At 41.9% G+C, this 16811-nt stretch overlaps 1 protein-coding gene across 1 annotated transcript in view; it reads left to right on the forward strand.

The window, feature by feature from the left end:
* Positions 1–16811, forward strand: part of Mllt3 (MLLT3 super elongation complex subunit) — a 267581-nt gene that overhangs the window by 241962 nt on the left and 8808 nt on the right. The window contains exons 6-10 of the mRNA XM_038333768.1: positions 1433–1508; positions 3559–3688; positions 6183–6282; positions 11955–12026; positions 13305–13376. Of these exons, the coding sequence (XP_038189696.1) occupies positions 1433–1508; positions 3559–3688; positions 6183–6282; positions 11955–12026; positions 13305–13376 (450 nt within the window). The remainder of the gene's footprint in view (positions 1–1432; positions 1509–3558; positions 3689–6182; positions 6283–11954; positions 12027–13304; positions 13377–16811) is intronic.

Genomic DNA, 16811 nt, shown 5'->3' on the forward strand with positions numbered 1-16811 from the left:
TCCCATCCACCCCGAGGATGTGAAGTGCGCATCAGGAATGCCCAAAAGTGTTTCCTCATGTCCCGTTCTATGGAGCTTCGTGCTGCCTCAGGAGGGGGAGCACCCCTTTGCGGGAGGGGAGATGAAAAGAATTCAATGGCGAGAAACTGTCCTGCACACTGAACTGAGACCGTCGTCTTCATTTAGTGTCTTCTGATTGTGCTTGCGGTTGTATCACAGCTGTTTTATGCATTTAACAAAGGACAAAAGAACACGTGACCTATACATGGGAGCACCTCACATATTTCTGAAATAATACAGCTATGTATTTGAAAATATGAGGTTATTGGAAATGGGTAGAAATACTCCATTCTTATAACTAAACACATCAGCTTTATTCATTTACTTAAAGTATGAGCTTAGTCTTAGGGGTATGTTGTTGATGTGGTCCATGTCTCTTGCATATCTCTTCCCATGCATCTGGTGTCGACCCTTCAAGCAGCATAAACTCTCTTGTGCAAGCTGTTAGACAGTGGAGCAGACAGACTGCAATGCTGCCTAAAGGGACAGATAAAGATGGCCTGCAGCATGCAATGCTTTCTGCTAAGTATGGAAGAAATAGCAAGAAGCTCGTGACCTTTAAAGTGCTGGCCATCTAAAGCTTGTCTGGGGAGAACACAGCGCAGCTACTGCCCCAGAGTGCCACAGTGTACCAGGAAGACACATTTGACCTGCTTCACAGCAATGTTAGTGGTTTGAGAAGGAAGAAACTAAGTTTGGGTGTGTTCACGAGTTGAATGTGGAACTTGTTCCGGATACTAACAGATGAGACGAGATCACGTAGAATCAGAGGGGGCACGTAGGAGGGCGGCTGCTCTTCTGCCAGTTCACAGAAATTAAATGGTATTTTTCTTCGTAAAATATTGGCAACATTTTCTCCTGGCTTGTTTGTGGGACTTGACTGGATGTTATGAATATTGGCCTCCATTTGTGAACTTGGGGTGAGTGGGGTTAGTTGGTTTGTAGCCTTGGACCCGGCTAAAATTAACTGGCCCATAATGTGATTGAACTAATGACCTTGGCCTCGTGACTGCTATGTCTGAACCATTTGAGTCAATCAAACCTCATGGAAAGGACAATGAAGGTATGTGTCCCTTAGGAGGAGATCTGCAGGGCAGTGAGCAAGGGTGAAGTCGTGTAGCATCCAGGCATTTATCTTTCCGTCCTTGGCATTTTATATGTGTGTGTTACCTCCAATAAAAGCAAGGCTGTCGAAAAAAAATAATATCACAGCTCTCCTGTGTTAGTTTTCTAACAAAGCTGATATGTGTGGCCGTTCTCCTTGCATAGCCTCAGACTCGCTGTAGACGCCACTTTGAACACAGGTCGTTTTCATCTTAATGTGTAGTATCCCGCAGATGTATTGACGATGCTTTTCTCTTCTTCTCTGAAGTCAGAGCAGCCCAGTCCTGCCAGCTCCAGCTCCACCTCCAGCTCCAGCTTCACACCATCCCAGACCAGGCAACAAGGTATCTGCAGCTCCCACCACACGTCCTAATGAGCTGATTTATGACCTATCTCCTACTGTTTTTATTATTTGAATGGTAACGTGGCTTTTATGCAGTTGTGTTTATTTCCCCCAGGAATGAACTTGAGTATCGTTCTGATATATGAGGCCTTGCTCTCGAAAGTCCCCCTCTTCCAGTCTCTGCCATCAGATTCCCATTTCACAAATGGATTATAGACACAACCCATTCCAGGGAGTTCCCAAAGGAAATACACTCCTGTAAACCAACGTCAGAGGCACTGACATGGGCTCCCATTCTTCATCCTTGGACACCTCTCATTTTACTTACTTTATATTTTATAGTGTAGTGGACTTTTTAAGCAAAAGTGCATTTGCTATTTTTAAATGTGTATATTTCTGTATTCATATGATACTCACATAGATAGTCACAGGCTAACCAAAACTCTGGATAAGTTAAGCCAGAACGTATAGTGAAGCTTTTTTTTTTAACGTATGTATAAAATCCCCAAAAGTGGGCTCTGTTTTACTTTTACACTGCAGAAGAGTGTCAGAGAGTAGCTTATTTTCTAGTATCATAGTGACCATCACCGTTCTCATTGACTATGCTGAATTCCAAGTGGCCTTGCGTGCTTTGAAAGAGGATTAAATTGTTGTGCGTATTTGGACTAAGACTAAGCTTCCAAGAAAATATATAATAAAAGGCAGTGATAGTTTTGGCTATTCAGAAATCTTGTTTCATTGGCTTGCAAAGAAGTAAGCCCACTACAAAAGCAGAGAAATCTTCAGTTTGCAGAATGTGAGATTGCAGGGAGTCAGTGCATGTTTTAGAATGACTACTTAGTGACAGCCCAAACAGTCCTGTTGTAGGTTAGACTTCGGGGATTGCCCAATCCAGAATGAAAATACCCCTTTCTTGGATGTCTTTACAATCTCCTGTTAAAATTTTTTTTAAAAAACAGCTATTTTTTTTAAATAACATTTTGAGTAGTGAAATGGAAGGCAAGCAACACTGTGCATGTGTGTGTGTTTGTGTGTGCATTTGTGTGTGCATTTGTGTGTGCATTTGTGTGTGTGTGTTTTCAGTTTTGTCTGGTCCTAAATAAAATTAGTTACACCTCTCCCCACCCCCATCTAATACTGGATATTGTCTGGATTTTCTGAACACATGATTTATTACAGTCTTATTTATGTTAATACATGCTGATGTCTTGCCAGGAATTTCTTAAAACTAAGGTGAAAATTGGCCACATAAAGTTGTTACAGCAAGATCTGCTGTCCAAGATCAATGGGAAGATCAGGGATAGGACATTACACCATAGAGCTGAAACACTTTATAGCCTGAACTTGACTGAAATGCTTGCTTGACCTGAAACTGACCTTGAAATAAAGGAGCAGCTAAACCTTAATAGATCAGAAACTACCACACAAAGGCTGCATTGCCAAGAACCAACTACAACCACAGTGATTTATTAATCTCAACTTCTGAATACATGGGTTAACTTAACAAAACATCCTGTTTACCAATAGATCTATTTTTCTTTTTGTTGTGATTTGGGGTGGGGACAAAAAGGTAAGAAATAAAATTACACAGAAAAAAAATCCTGTGAAATGGAAATTCTTTAAATTTTTTTTTGTATTTTATGTGTATGGATGTTTTACTTCCCCATGTATCTGTGCATCTTGCGCATGCCTGGTGCCCGAGAAGGTCCAAAGCGGATATCAGATTCCCTTGAAGTTATAATTTACCGTGTGGATGCTGGGAATCAAACCTTGGGTCCTCTGGCAAAGCAGCAAGTGGTTTTAGAGCTGCCTCTCCAGACTCAAATTAGAGATTTGCTAACAAACATTTGGGAATTCTTGATGAGAACACTAATGTTTAAGTAGAGAATTTAATCTGGAAAGTGTCCTGAATTTGTTTGTAAAGTCTTAACTGTATAGGATGATGGTTGTTCTTAGCCACAGGTCAGTACTGCATGTGTCCCCGGTGTCTAATATGGTCAGGTGTGTTTGAAGTGTTCGCTTGACTGCCTGTGGCTCACGTCTTTACTCAGGTCCTTTGAGGTCTATCATGAAAGATCTGCATTCTGATGACAACGAGGAGGAGTCTGATGAGGCAGAGGACAATGACAATGACTCAGAGATGGAAAGACCTGTAAATAGGGGAGGAAGCCGAAGTCGCAGGTAAGAGATTCCCTGGAGTAGAGCCTAACCGGGTCACTAGATAACCGCAGAGGTGTGAAACTCCTAAATGCTGGCAGCAGGTAGGATGAGCTGTAGCTAAGTAAACCTACCAAGCCCTGGGTCTGATCCTCAGAACATTGTCTGTAATCCCAGCATTTAGGAGAGAAAGAATGGAGAATGAGAAGTTCAAAGTCCTCTTCAACTATGTATCAAGTTTTGGGCTCAGTCAGAGTAGCATGAGTTTCCTTCTCAAACAAGAGGAAGGGTACAACAAATGGCTGTATTTCCTCTAAATACAGAGTGGTATGTTTGTGTTCATTTTTTATAAGAAACTATTTCTGCTTTTTCCTTAAAAGAGGTTTCCTCCAAAGCATTTATAGGAAGAAGCCATGTCAGATGTCCTTGCTATGGGACACGTAGCAAATTCATCTGAAGAGTTGGTATAGACCTACCGCTTGGGGTGGGGGCTCCACTTGTGAAGAAACAGCATTTGCTGTTTGTAGTTAGAACTACATAATTGGCTCCGGTGAATTATGTTGTGACCTAATTAAAACTAAGTTCACCTGTGTGTGTGTGTGTGTGTGTGTGTGTGTGTGTGTGTGTGTGTGTGTTTTCCAGCAAATAAATTCCTTTTAAGTGTGCTGACAATTAGGTTCCTTAAGTAGTGTTAATGCTATGAGGCATAATTCCACATTAGAAGATGGTAATTCATGTCACTTATAATTAATAGTCAGCTTGAAATTGCCTTGAGGATTTTGTTTATCATGAGGAAAACAAATAGGCATGCACACTTTAATGTGTTGTGAGTAGAAAATATGAATCTTCTTGAACTTCAAATCCAATTACATTTATAATATATTGCAATAAATCTTTCCCCGTTATCTATTCCTGTGTGGATGGCCCTGAAATACCTAAGACAAAGGGAACCCAAAGGGAACAGAAAGTATATTTCCTAATTGGCGGTTCACTTGTGTCATTTGAGATGAACTGCCTCTGCACAGAATGGAAGCTGTTAGGTCCTGCAGTGACTCTGCCTTACTATGCCAGGCTTACGGCATCTTTCTGCACCTTGTGTCTCCAATGCATCTGCATGCATTCCTTTTACAGGACCCTTAAAGACTTGGCCCCGTAGTGCCTTCTTTGATCTGACAAGAAGGAAACGCTGGACCTTGGTTTAGGAACTAACTTGGCTAACCAGAACGCCAACCAATGAAATGACTGCTCTCCAATTTAGCTTATTGTAAACACACACACACACACACACACACACACACGAGCTCATGTCCTATTCTTGTAATTTTCTAAGTTGCTGTTTAGGAGATCTTGTTAGCTGACTGTTACCTGCCCGCTTTCTATCCCATCCAGAGCCAGTGTGGGTTAGAGCACACACAGTCCTTGTTTGTGAGTCCCTGATTGGATGAACATTATCAGGGACTCATCTTTGCTCCCCGCCCATACACCGACAGTGTGATGTCTCCATCTAACATTTGATCTTTAGAGCACTTGTGCAGTCTCAACTGTTTAATCAGTTTAAATACCCAGCCTTCCACTTCAGTCAAGAAGCATTTGAAGGCAGCGCTTCAACGGAACACTTCATTAATGTAATTTAGTTAAGAAAAACAAGTTCCATCAGTTTTTGCTAAAACGCTGTCCCAATGTGTCCTTTTCGTTTCCTGCCTTGTATCGCGTCTGTCTGAATGTATAATAGAGCGAGGAGGATGTGATTGCCTATTCAGAGTGAAAGAGAAACTGTCCTGATTCCTATAGCATTTGCTATCTCTGAGAAGAATATTCTATCAGGTTACTATATAACCAGAGAGGAAGCGGTTACTGAAGCGCCCTCCAGGTGAGGGCATACATTCGAATGAGCAGAAGAAAGCACCATCTCCTCTCTAGCTAGGAAAACGTTCTGTTTTATTCTGAGTAGAAAAAATAAATAAAGAGAGAGTGGTGTTTCTGTTCTCTAGAGTGGAGTTTTTTTTTTTTTTTTTTTTTCTTTTGGTTTTTCGAGACAGGATTTCTCTGTAGCTTTGGAGCCTGTCCTGGAACTAGCTCTTGTAAAACAGTGATGTTTGAAGCAGTTTATGGCGCATTATTATATCCGTGTTTCGTAGCAGAGACATCACAGAACTGTGGGGCACAGCAGAAATGCGAATAGCGTCTCTCGAACGCTAGGCTTCCCACAGTAGCTCAGGTGGCGACTGAGCCCCAGCCTTGTGTCATGTTACTGGGCTTTGAGCCTTGAGCCTCCATTTTGCAACTGTAAGTAGATCTGGGGGAAACGTATTTCTACATCCTGGTCTGTTCAGTCCCAAAGACTGGGCTCATTGAAAGCACACCAGCTTTCACCTGATGCGTCCAGATACAGGCAGTGCCGACATACACCCGCAGTCGTGTGTTACAAGTAGCCTTTCAGTGGCGATGTTGGCCTTCCTTGCTTTTCATACTTAACTGTCTGGGGTAGGGTGTGTGACTGTTCAGTGTTTCTTCTCAGGGTCAGCTTGAGTGACGGCAGTGACAGCGAAAGCAGCTCCGCCTCTTCACCTCTCCATCATGAACCCCCGCCGCCATTATTGAAAACTAACAACAACCAGGTAAATTGTGGACTTTGTACTCAGCAAGATTCTATAGAACTGTAGACACAGCCATTTTTAATGCTGCATATAACTGTTTTACCTCTTAATTTTAAACAAAGTTCCTCTTTATTTCAAACAAATGGGAATCCTCAACCTTAGTATTAAGCACACGGGGTAAAAGCACTTCTGTGTTCATAAGATGAGTGTGCTCCATCGCATGGATGAATTAATAGATGCAGGACAGAAGGGGGCACAAAATGTTGCGCATATTCTCAGCTTCACTGTATTTTATCCCTTAGCATAAATAAATAACGTAATTGGAAAGAGCATGACTTACGGGACTAGCCTTGTTTGACGGTGGGGATACAATTTTTAGTGCCCCCTTTCTTCATTAAATAATCTTAGCGCCCTGCAGCTAATAGGAGGACAATGGTGTATATAAAGGCAGTGCGCAGCATCTACTTGGCACTCAGTTTATATAAATGTTTATTGTAACTGCTTTGGCCTCAGTTTCTCATTCAAGACAGAACTGTTACTTGGGGGTACAAAGAATAATTAACAAAACAGTGATTATTATCCTGCTACAAGTTGAGCTAAAGAAAGCTTATTGATAGTCAACTGAGAATGTAGCTATTCAGATAAAGTCTAAACAGTTCTGAAAGCTGTGGTGAAGAGCTTATATTAAATAAATGAACGAGATTGGGATATTTTCATAACTTACTAAAATAAACTGTTTTTGAGCATCATGAATATTACAAAAGTCCCACTGTGCTCATTACAGTAAGTTATTTTTATCTTTTTGTGCAGGCAGATTTCCTATGACCTCTGCAATAATTGCTTAATTCAAGTTGCCATATGAATATTAACGTGAAAATTAAAGGGTTGCGTTTTCTAAAATTATTCCATTTCATAAGCGTTCTGCTATTTAAAATATCTTGCCCCTGAATTAGTGATATTTGTTTGAGTTGAAAAATGTGGTATTACCACCGTGAGGATATTCTTGTGTTTTGTATAAAGAAGCAATGCTCACTTAAATTCTAAAATTCATCATTTGTAAAGTTTGTCTGCACCCTGAATTCTTCATTGCTGGGTAGGAACAGCACCTGCACTGTTACAGCTGAGCTGTAGTTTCTGTCTTGCTTGAGAGTGGAGGCCAGCTTCCTCATTCCTAGCCTGGCTTTGCTGTGTTAGCTTTCCCCGTCTTAGCAGCTAACCATGCTGCTTGTCTCGCCCTCTTGCTTCCTAGCATAGCTGTCTTATGCCACGGACCCAGAGTTGCAGGGGGAAGCATCAGGACCAGTCAGCTGAGGAGAACTAGCTGACTAGATACTTAGAACAGAACAGAAAACATAAACAGTATTTTATAAACATGTGCTTTTAGGAAAAGCTGACAGACGGATAGAATTAGGACCTTGACCTCTTTTATGCCTGCTCTATCCTTCTATAGGCCCCTTTCTACTTCTAGGGGACACTGCATCAGAATTGGGATTCTTGGAATAGGATTTAAATGGGCATGCCTTTATGTTCTCTCCAGCCATCTTCAGCATCTCTCCCAGGCACTGATCAGATGGCTGGCCGTGTAAGCATGGCCCCATCAAGCTCCTATCCTGAATGGACAGTATTGAACTCACTTTGGTTCTTGGGGAAAGTATAGATTCTTTGTGAAAATTGTTACCTATCTAGCAAACCAAACCCCAAACAAATAATGTCATCTGTCTGGGAAGGTAAAATACACTTTATCTGATTGAAGAGTAAACCACTGTTTTCTTGAAATATTCATTTAATACCTATAGCTTCCCACTTGTGTGTAATCATCTCAATTGTGTGTGCCTCTCTCAGTGCACCTGTGTGCCTAAGAACACAGTCTGTATGCTTCCAATGTTAGCTAGTCTGGAGTGGAACATTGTGTACAACAGAAGTACTTAGCTCCTCATACCCGTGTCTTGAAACTTAGAACAAGAAAGGGCTTTTGTAAATCAGTAGTGATTTCTTAACCCCATTTACCTGCTTGGGTCATGTGTGATAGGATCCCTTTAAATCAGTGTTCAAGGACATTAAAAAGTATCATTAGTATTTCTATTATGCAGTGAGACACCAAAAATTTCTTAAAGCCCCAAAAGTCCCTTAAATTTCATCTTGGAATGTTTTTAGTGTTATAGATGAGTGTGTAAGGGAGATGCACTGGAGAGCTCGTGCGTACAAGCGTGGGTTGGGACATGGGTATCTGAAATCTCCCATCAAAGTAAATGAGTGGTGAAAACAGGAAAGGCCTGATTTTAGAATCCCCGACTTTTCCTCTCCATGCCCATCAACTAGTGTATTAGTTGGCTTTATATTGCTGTGACCAAACACCCAAGACGAACAATTTTAAGCTAAAAGGGTATGTTTTGGCTCAGTGTTTCAGAGGCTTTAGCCCACAGTCACCTGGCTCCATTGTTCTGACCCTGTGATGAGGTAGGGCATCATGGTGGGATTCATTTGATGAGCAAACCTCCCATAAACAAGAAGCAACGTGTTAGGAAGAGAAAGGGCATAGAAGTAAGATAGGACCTTTAGGGACTCTGCCTTCAACTAGATTCATCTTCTAAAGTTCTACCAATGTACAAGCCTACCAGTAGACCCAGCCGCTGATTAAGACAGAGCCTGTGTTCTCAAATCCCCATCTATGAAGATCCTGTAGCAGGAACCACTCCTTTGCCACCAGAGCCCTTTCAGAACACTCTAGTTCCAAGCCAAAAATCTGCCCTCTTTCCATACTTGATAACGATCTTGCAGCTTTGGGTATCAGATACAGCAGAAGTGTCTGCCGCCCCATCTCAGATATCCCAGAGTCTAAGGCAGGGATAAAGTGCTAATTGAGTAGTTAATTTTCTGTCTATTGAAGAAAGGACATAGAGCCACATGTCAGCAAAGCAAAGAAGTTAATAGAAGTGTCATTAGAAGTTGATAGTGGCAGAAATCTGCCATATAGTCCATCAGCTACATGATTGACTTGACATTTCTTACAACGGGATCAGAAAAAAATATAATCTTAAATTTGATTCCCAAGCCACTTCTTCAGATTAAGGATGAAGTCCTGAGCTAGGACACACACCTTCAATCCCAGTACTTGGGAGGCACAGGCAGGCAGATCTCTGTGAGTTCAAGGCCAGCCTGGTCTACAAAGAGCTAGTTCCAGAACACACTCCAAAGCTATAGAGAAACCTTGTCTCAAAAAAACAAATAAAAAAATAAAGAAAGAAAAGGATGAAGTCCTACTAATCTTGCATGCTCAGCTTTAGAGATTACATGTCTGTTGGTAGTTGGTGGTTTAATTCGGTGGTTTGGGTGACTGTCCCTCTACTCAAGTAATAAAATATTTTATGATTTTTTAGCCAAAGATGACTTTTTTTTCCACCACAGGCACACCATGAAGAAAGTGCAAACAAACAACCCACATCTGTATAGCCCAGGGTAGTACAGGGAAGGGAGATACAAGGATTCAAGGGAGGAAGTGATCCACTGGATCCAGCTAATTTTGAGAATATCATAAATCGCCTGCCCGCCTGCCAGGCATGAGTGAAATTCAAAAGTGACTATCCAGCTAAACTGGTTTGAAATAAGCCTGTGGAAGACAAGGTGTTGTACTTTTATATTCTGGAGTCAGTCTCTGAAGATAAGAAACCATCATAAATAAAACAGTTGTCTTCAGCATGGCACAGTTCTCTCAGAACTGAGGTTTTGACACAGCTGTTTATTTTGGAGCAGGGAGAGATCAAAGAAGGAAGATTAACTGAGCCCTCTCTGGGCACCCACTCAGTAACTTGAGGAGGGTCACTGACACCCGGGGCTTTTGTTCCTGCTACCAGGGCCCCAGAAGAAAGAAACTAGGGTTTCAGGGTGTTTTGTCCTTGGGTACTGTCGTCCTTTCGGGATGTGTGGGGTTGGACTTCAGCACCCAGATGTTCTGCCTATCTTCTGCTTTGAAGGGAGGCTGCAGGACTGTCTAAACCTAGCTTGTAAAGTTCCTTTGAAAATGTAGCATCCTCAGACCCTTGGAGAGTGAGGAGTGGGGGATGGGTCCATGGGAGGGGCAGACGTGATGGGAACAAATTCAGTTCTCTGAAGCACAAGGCAAAAGGCTGGGCGGCTTTCTCCTTCCTGCCTCAGATGGCAGATTGTCTCTGTGTGGCCCAGCCCAGTGCTGAGTTGACCAGGAGTGCCATCTACTGACCTGCTTACTCCAGGTCTCTGGGCTGGTTTTTCCCTTGAGGTCTCATTTCTAGCAGCAATAAAGAGAAGGAAATTCCAAATGCAGTGGAGAATTTGGGGCATGTTAAACATGATTGCCTTGCCTGTCTTATTCGGCAATTCCCTTCCGTTGCCAGAAGGGTAGTATTTTAAGTTAGCTTGGCCAAATCAGTCATTTGCTTATTTTAATGTTAAGAATGAAGGCATAAATGTGAAAGACCGTTAGAAATGCATTTTGCTTATGCACATTTTCAACTCGAAGAGAAGTATTTTATTTAGGCGTATTCATGCAAGAATACCATGATCTTATTATTGCCAAGGAGAATACTTATTTATTAGTAGTATAAAATTTTATAGCTGAATGGGAATAAAGCATTATCATCTGTCTCTTTCATTCATCTTTGGAGGCCCTAATATGTTAGATGATAAGGCAGGACATCCAGCTCCATGCTTTTGTCGCGAGTCATTATAAATATATAGTAGACGGGAAACAAAACCCTAAACTGAATTAGGACAGGAAACAGTGTAGGGAAGAATCGGAGGAGTATGGGACTTTAAAGACCACCCTCAGCATTTTCCTCTTTGATATTAGTTTCTGATTCTAGGATTGAGGTTACGATGAGAGAAATGTGTAACCGCTCTGCTTGCGTGTGCATGCACATGTGTAAGCACTCATTATCAATAAATGCGGTCATCCTCAGCCTTTTCAAACTGGGATGGTTTGCAGGGACTTCCCCCAGAACCTTCAAATTTGAAGCGCCTGCGTAACAAATCAGTGGTATTTATTAAATAGTAGTATTCTCTTTGTTAATTACGAGCATAGCTCCCCACCCAAGCGTCTGAACCCTATGTGGAATTACAGTTGGTCCAGATGAAAGCAAAGGCACTTGGCATTGTATCGCACACAGTCAACATCATTTCTGGGAGCACAACTGTTTCTGTCATCAAAGGACCCCAGACAGAGACTGGCCACCTTCAGGCCCAAAGTTGCATCCGTTTAGCGGAGTAAGCGACTAGCATCTGAAAGGCAGGTGCTCCAGAGGGCAAGGGTTGTTTTATCATTCCTAGCCCACCAAGCCCTTATCCGCATGCTGAAGCAGCAGAATAAGCAGGAAAAAAAGTCCTGCCAGCAGGGACAGCAATCTCAAAATAACTCAGCTGCTATGCATGCGTGAGTGCTGTCATGAAAGAAAAGCGCCCTGGGAAGCTTAGATCGGTTTCCTTATCATCGCCGTTTCTTCCTAAGCTCTGCTTCTCTGACTCAGCATTTCATATACAAGTAATTTATTTTCCAGGGGGGGAGGGGGGGCGTGCAGGCAAGATTAGAAAAGAAGCAAATGTGTAGAGAAATGCTGTTTGGGAAGCGATGTTATTGTGCATTTTGAGTGCTTTTGTTTCTATGGATAGCTAGCTAGAAGGTGCTTGAAGTGAAATTTACTAGTGTTTTCTTTGATTTCTAGATTCTTGAAGTGAAAAGTCCAATCAAACAAAGCAAATCAGATAAGCAAATAAAGAACGGTGAATGTGACAAGGTAGGTTTCCAGTCCACTCCTGGGAGTGCTGCGGACAGCCCGGCATGTCTTTGTTTCTTCGTGGTCCCCTCGGTCATTCTTGCAGGCTCTCCTGCCATCTCCGACTCCCAAGGGAATACTTCATCCCTGTGCTTTGGAGTTCCTTCTCCCTGTCTTGCTTTTCCCTTCCATATTAAGCATGACCATTACATTTACCAAGGGACTTCAGACATATCACATTGGGATATTTGAAGACTGTAGCAGAGGCAGATCAAATCACACGCATAAGTAAGGAAGATGCCTGACCCCTGTGCAGTAAGCTTGCTCAGTGTGTGTATGATGTATATAAACTCTGACTTTAAGACTCAGAGAAATGTCAGTTACCCGTTATGGGCGGGGCTTAGCCTGTCAGTAATCTCCCTGTTTGCCTTTACTGAAGTTGGCCTTGAGGCACCCACACAGCCAATTAACGAGGACTCCTAAGTCTGAACATATGCAGGAGAGCTCAAGTGCCCTTGAAGAAGAGCTGTTTGAACTGTTTGCTTAGTGATTTCTGCATTTTTAGAATATTCTGTTCTTTAGTCATTTACTTGCATCGTTTATGAACATTTGGAATACCTGAAAACCTTCTTATCCCTCCTGATTAAGATTTTTTTCTAACATATGTTGATACTTTCATGTTCAAGCTGAAGTGTTTTGTCATTGTCTAAAACTGTTTGAGATTGAAGAATTAAAAAATGAAAAGAGCCTCTGCTGTCATTCGTCCAAACTGACAACGTCACATTGGATTTCCAGTATTCCTTGCAGAGGCCTTGTTTTGGGAAACTGAGTCTACTCACTTGAATGTTGTTGAGAACAAGTAGACTCAAGAATTGCCCTCCTCCATTTAAGGCAGGTTTGAAAAGGTCAAAATTAGGGCAACAAACGTCAAAGGCTTCAGCTTGTGAGCATGGAATCCATGTAACTTTGTGCAGTATGGTAGAGTCACCCTAAGCTCTACATGAATTTTTTTTTTATTTTTAAGATTTATTTTATTCGTGTGTGTGTGTGTGTGTGTGTGTGTGTGTGCACTCACACGCAAGTACATGTGCCTGTGGAGGTCAGAAGAGGGTGTTGGGTCACCTGGAGCTGGAGTTACAGGCAACTGTGAACCGCCTGACATGGGTGCTGGGAACTGAACTTGGGTCCTCTGCAAGAGCAGTACATGATCTTAGCTGGCAACCCACCCCTGCATGTGTGTTCTTACTCGCCAACTGCCTTTTAAAGTTTTGTTCTTTGGGGAACACCCTTCTCTTTCAGGCATACCTAGATGAGTTGGTAGAACTCCACAGAAGGTTAATGACACTGAGGGAAAGACACATTCTGCAGCAGGTGAGAAATGCTTCTTAGCATAACCCTTTCCTCCAGCCTCACGGCCTTGTTCGTCCTGGGGTATGTTAGCACATGGAGGCCACAGCAACCTCACACCAACAGAATCGGAATTGTGCTTGCAGAGATGTTTGGGGAGGACTTGAACATTTGAGGCTACCCAGAGTGCCCTTTGGAGCACTCATGAAACTCATACCAGACCCAGTGCCCCATCCTTCCAGCTCATACCATATGTGGGCTGAGAGAGGGGTCAGGAGACTGCAGAAACTTTGGGGACCAGGCTTCTGGTGTCATGGGAAAACAGTGATAAGAATTTAAGTCAAGTGTTGTAAACATTTGTCATTCAGTTTGGTAACCTTTTGCCAGTTCTGTTCTACGGGAAAATAAATATTTTTTTCATTTCCCTTATCTTGTACAACATACAGTGTATTATCGTTAGCTCAACTCTGGAATGCTCCGAGCATGAGGAAACTTCTTTTAGCACAATGTGATGTTTTGAGAAGATAAGAGGGGTGGGTTTTAGTTTTTGTACAAGTACAGTCCATGCCTTTATTCCATGAACAGTGGCTATTGATAAAATAATTTCTCTTTAACAATTTGGAGACTGTGTGTTCCAGATTCCATAATAGATTTTTGCATTACTTCACTTAAATTTTCTCACTACTTTAAAATGACTTGAAATTACTACTTGATCTACCTTAGTAATATATAAACTAGTTTTTTCAATGTTGATGGTTGCATTTATATTCTGTGTATATCCCTTCTTCAGTCTGTAAGTACTCTCAAATTTGTCAACTCCTCTTGGTCTAATAAACTTTTAGCCCTTCTAGAATTTGAAATAATAGACTATGTCTATAGACCTGTGGTTCTCAATTTTAGATAAGTTCTAGACTTTGCGTGTACTTTTACGTGAGCGTAGGAAGAGGCACTGGATTTGGGTGTCTCTAACTAAGGCATGGATAGTACTTTACTGGAAGTCATCATATCTTTCTCATCCATCACCAGAGTACTCAGCTTCCTAATATGGGGGCATATTTGCATATTACCTATTTACAGCCCTGTTATTCTCATTATTTCTGGTTACTTTTTATACCGAATACAGTGCAGATGCCATGCAAATCATCATTATCCTGTATTGTATGGGGACTAATGACAAGTTCAGTAAAGGCACGTTTTCCCCCAAGGATTTTCAGTCCATAGCTTGTATCTGACCACAAGGAACCTGGGGATATAAAGGACCAACTGTACTTTCTCCAGCTTTCTTTCATAGAACAGAAAACTGCTCACTGACCAAATGCTCATGGTAAATCTGGTAGTTGGTCTTCCTATCGGCTCCCAAACTCTAAGTGACTAAAGAGCAGTTGTCAGAGAAAGCTACTGATGCCCAAACTGGGGTCCAGTTGCAGGTTTCACAGGTGTCGGTATCTTGGGCAAGTTAACTGTTGGACAAGGTCTCTCTTGGGACTATCACTGGCATTCTCTGTCTAATGTTCTTTATCCTGACCTTTGAAAGAACTGTGAGTGAAGGTGGCTTACTTGAGAATTGCATGCAAGTGGATGACTTTAGCATTCTAGAGGGAAAGAGTAATATCTATAAATTTTTAACCTGGCATAAAGGCCCTCCAGGGCACACAGCATTTCACCCTGATTGCATTCCCAGGCCAGTTGAAAGCTCTATCTTCAGCCACTTGCCTTGTAATGCAGCCAAGGCTTGGGATTCTGATACTGTGATGTATGCCCTGTCACAGTTCACTGCTTAATTAATTCATATTGTAAAACATAACACATTGGAGGGCTGGTGTTACTCTCTACCTGGAGGGGTGCTCATCTGGTGAAATGCCTGCCACAAAGTCTGTGTAACCTCCACTGGGTAGAACTGAACGTCGGAACCAACACTTCTGCTGAGGCCAGAATGGCATCCTTGGTTTCTTCATGTATCCCATTTCCAAAAACCTATCCTGGCAATTTTATTTGTCTCACAAAAGCTGGCTAGTAGCATTATTTTACTCTGGGGGGATGCTGTCCTGGCTCCTAATATTTAATTTCATGAAAAGACAGCATTAGATCAGGAAAGACTATATATTCCTAAATGTTGACAGAGGTTTCTATCCCACCCAGTCCCACAGCCATTCAGTCTCAAAGAAACACACAGAGGCCTACATTAATTATAAACTGGTTGGCCTATTAGTCCAGGCTTTCTTCTTAACTAACTCTTACATCTTAACCCATAATTCATGTCTGTGTTAGTTGTGTGGCTTGGTACCTTTATCAGCAAAGCATTCTCATCTTGCTTCCTCTGCATCTGGGTGACGACTGCAGACTGAACCTTTCCTTCCCATAATTCTCCTGTTCTGGTTGACCCACCTATACTTCCTGCCTGGGTACTGGCCAATTAGCATTTTATTAAACCAATACAAGTAACAAATCTTTACAGGGTACAAGACCATTGTTCCATATCACCTAAGCCACCTTTCTATTGGGTAAAGATGCAGTAAGCACAAAGCAAGAGGGTTATTATTATTATTATTATTATTATTAACCTTGGTTAATAATTTGTTTTCTTGCTAAACTATATATTCCATATTTATTTTCAAAATGAGGTCGAGCATTTCTGGACTCCTCATCAATTCAACTTGGGATTGCATTTTATTATTGAAGATAAAAGTGAATACACACATGTCTATGTGCATGCACACACATGCGTGAGCACACACACGTATATTTGAATAAAGGGAGAGGGAGGAGGGAATAAGAAGAAAGAAAAAAGTTTTTTTTTAAGGACAGCTTATTAACTTCGATACCTTCTAGTTTTCTTGTAGAATTATCATCAAGGTTGCAGGGATGAGTAGCATATTGGAGTATTCTTATCAACACAGAGAAACTTTCCCAAGAAGTATTCCGCTAAATATGACTACTTCTCTCTGGGAGATTACCTGTCCTAAACTAGAGCTAGGTGTCCTCCCCCGTGAGCTCAGGTGAAGCTTATATTGTCATGTGGCAGAATGGTTTCTTATGTACAAATGAAAAACCTAAGTTACAACAGACCAACCCTATTCTAGATAAAGTCAAAGCAAAGATTGTTCATGAATTTTCACTCAGTGAGTGGTCACTTTGGATGGGAGTAACCTACTCTGGTATTTGAAAAAAAAAGAGCAGACTAAAAATAATGTATCTACCATTTTTATACTTAAAAATGGATTTGGAGAAGGAACCACCAAATAGCAAGTAGATCTTACCCTGTTAACACAAAACACCTAGCAGCTGCATGCCACCCCTCCCACCCTCTTCCTTCCCCACTCCCAACATGTACCCTGCCAGCCTGTGCTTGTCTTATCTGCAGCCTGTCTGCTTCTGTTACTATCATGCGTGGGCATTGGGACCACTTTCTGAGCAGCAGAGCGGCACCACAGTTTAGCCACACTGCCTCAGCAGGCAGGG

The sequence above is a fragment of the Arvicola amphibius genome, chromosome 6 (genome assembly GCF_903992535.2).
Source record: "Arvicola amphibius chromosome 6, mArvAmp1.2, whole genome shotgun sequence".
NCBI lineage: Eukaryota > Metazoa > Chordata > Mammalia > Rodentia > Cricetidae > Arvicola > Arvicola amphibius.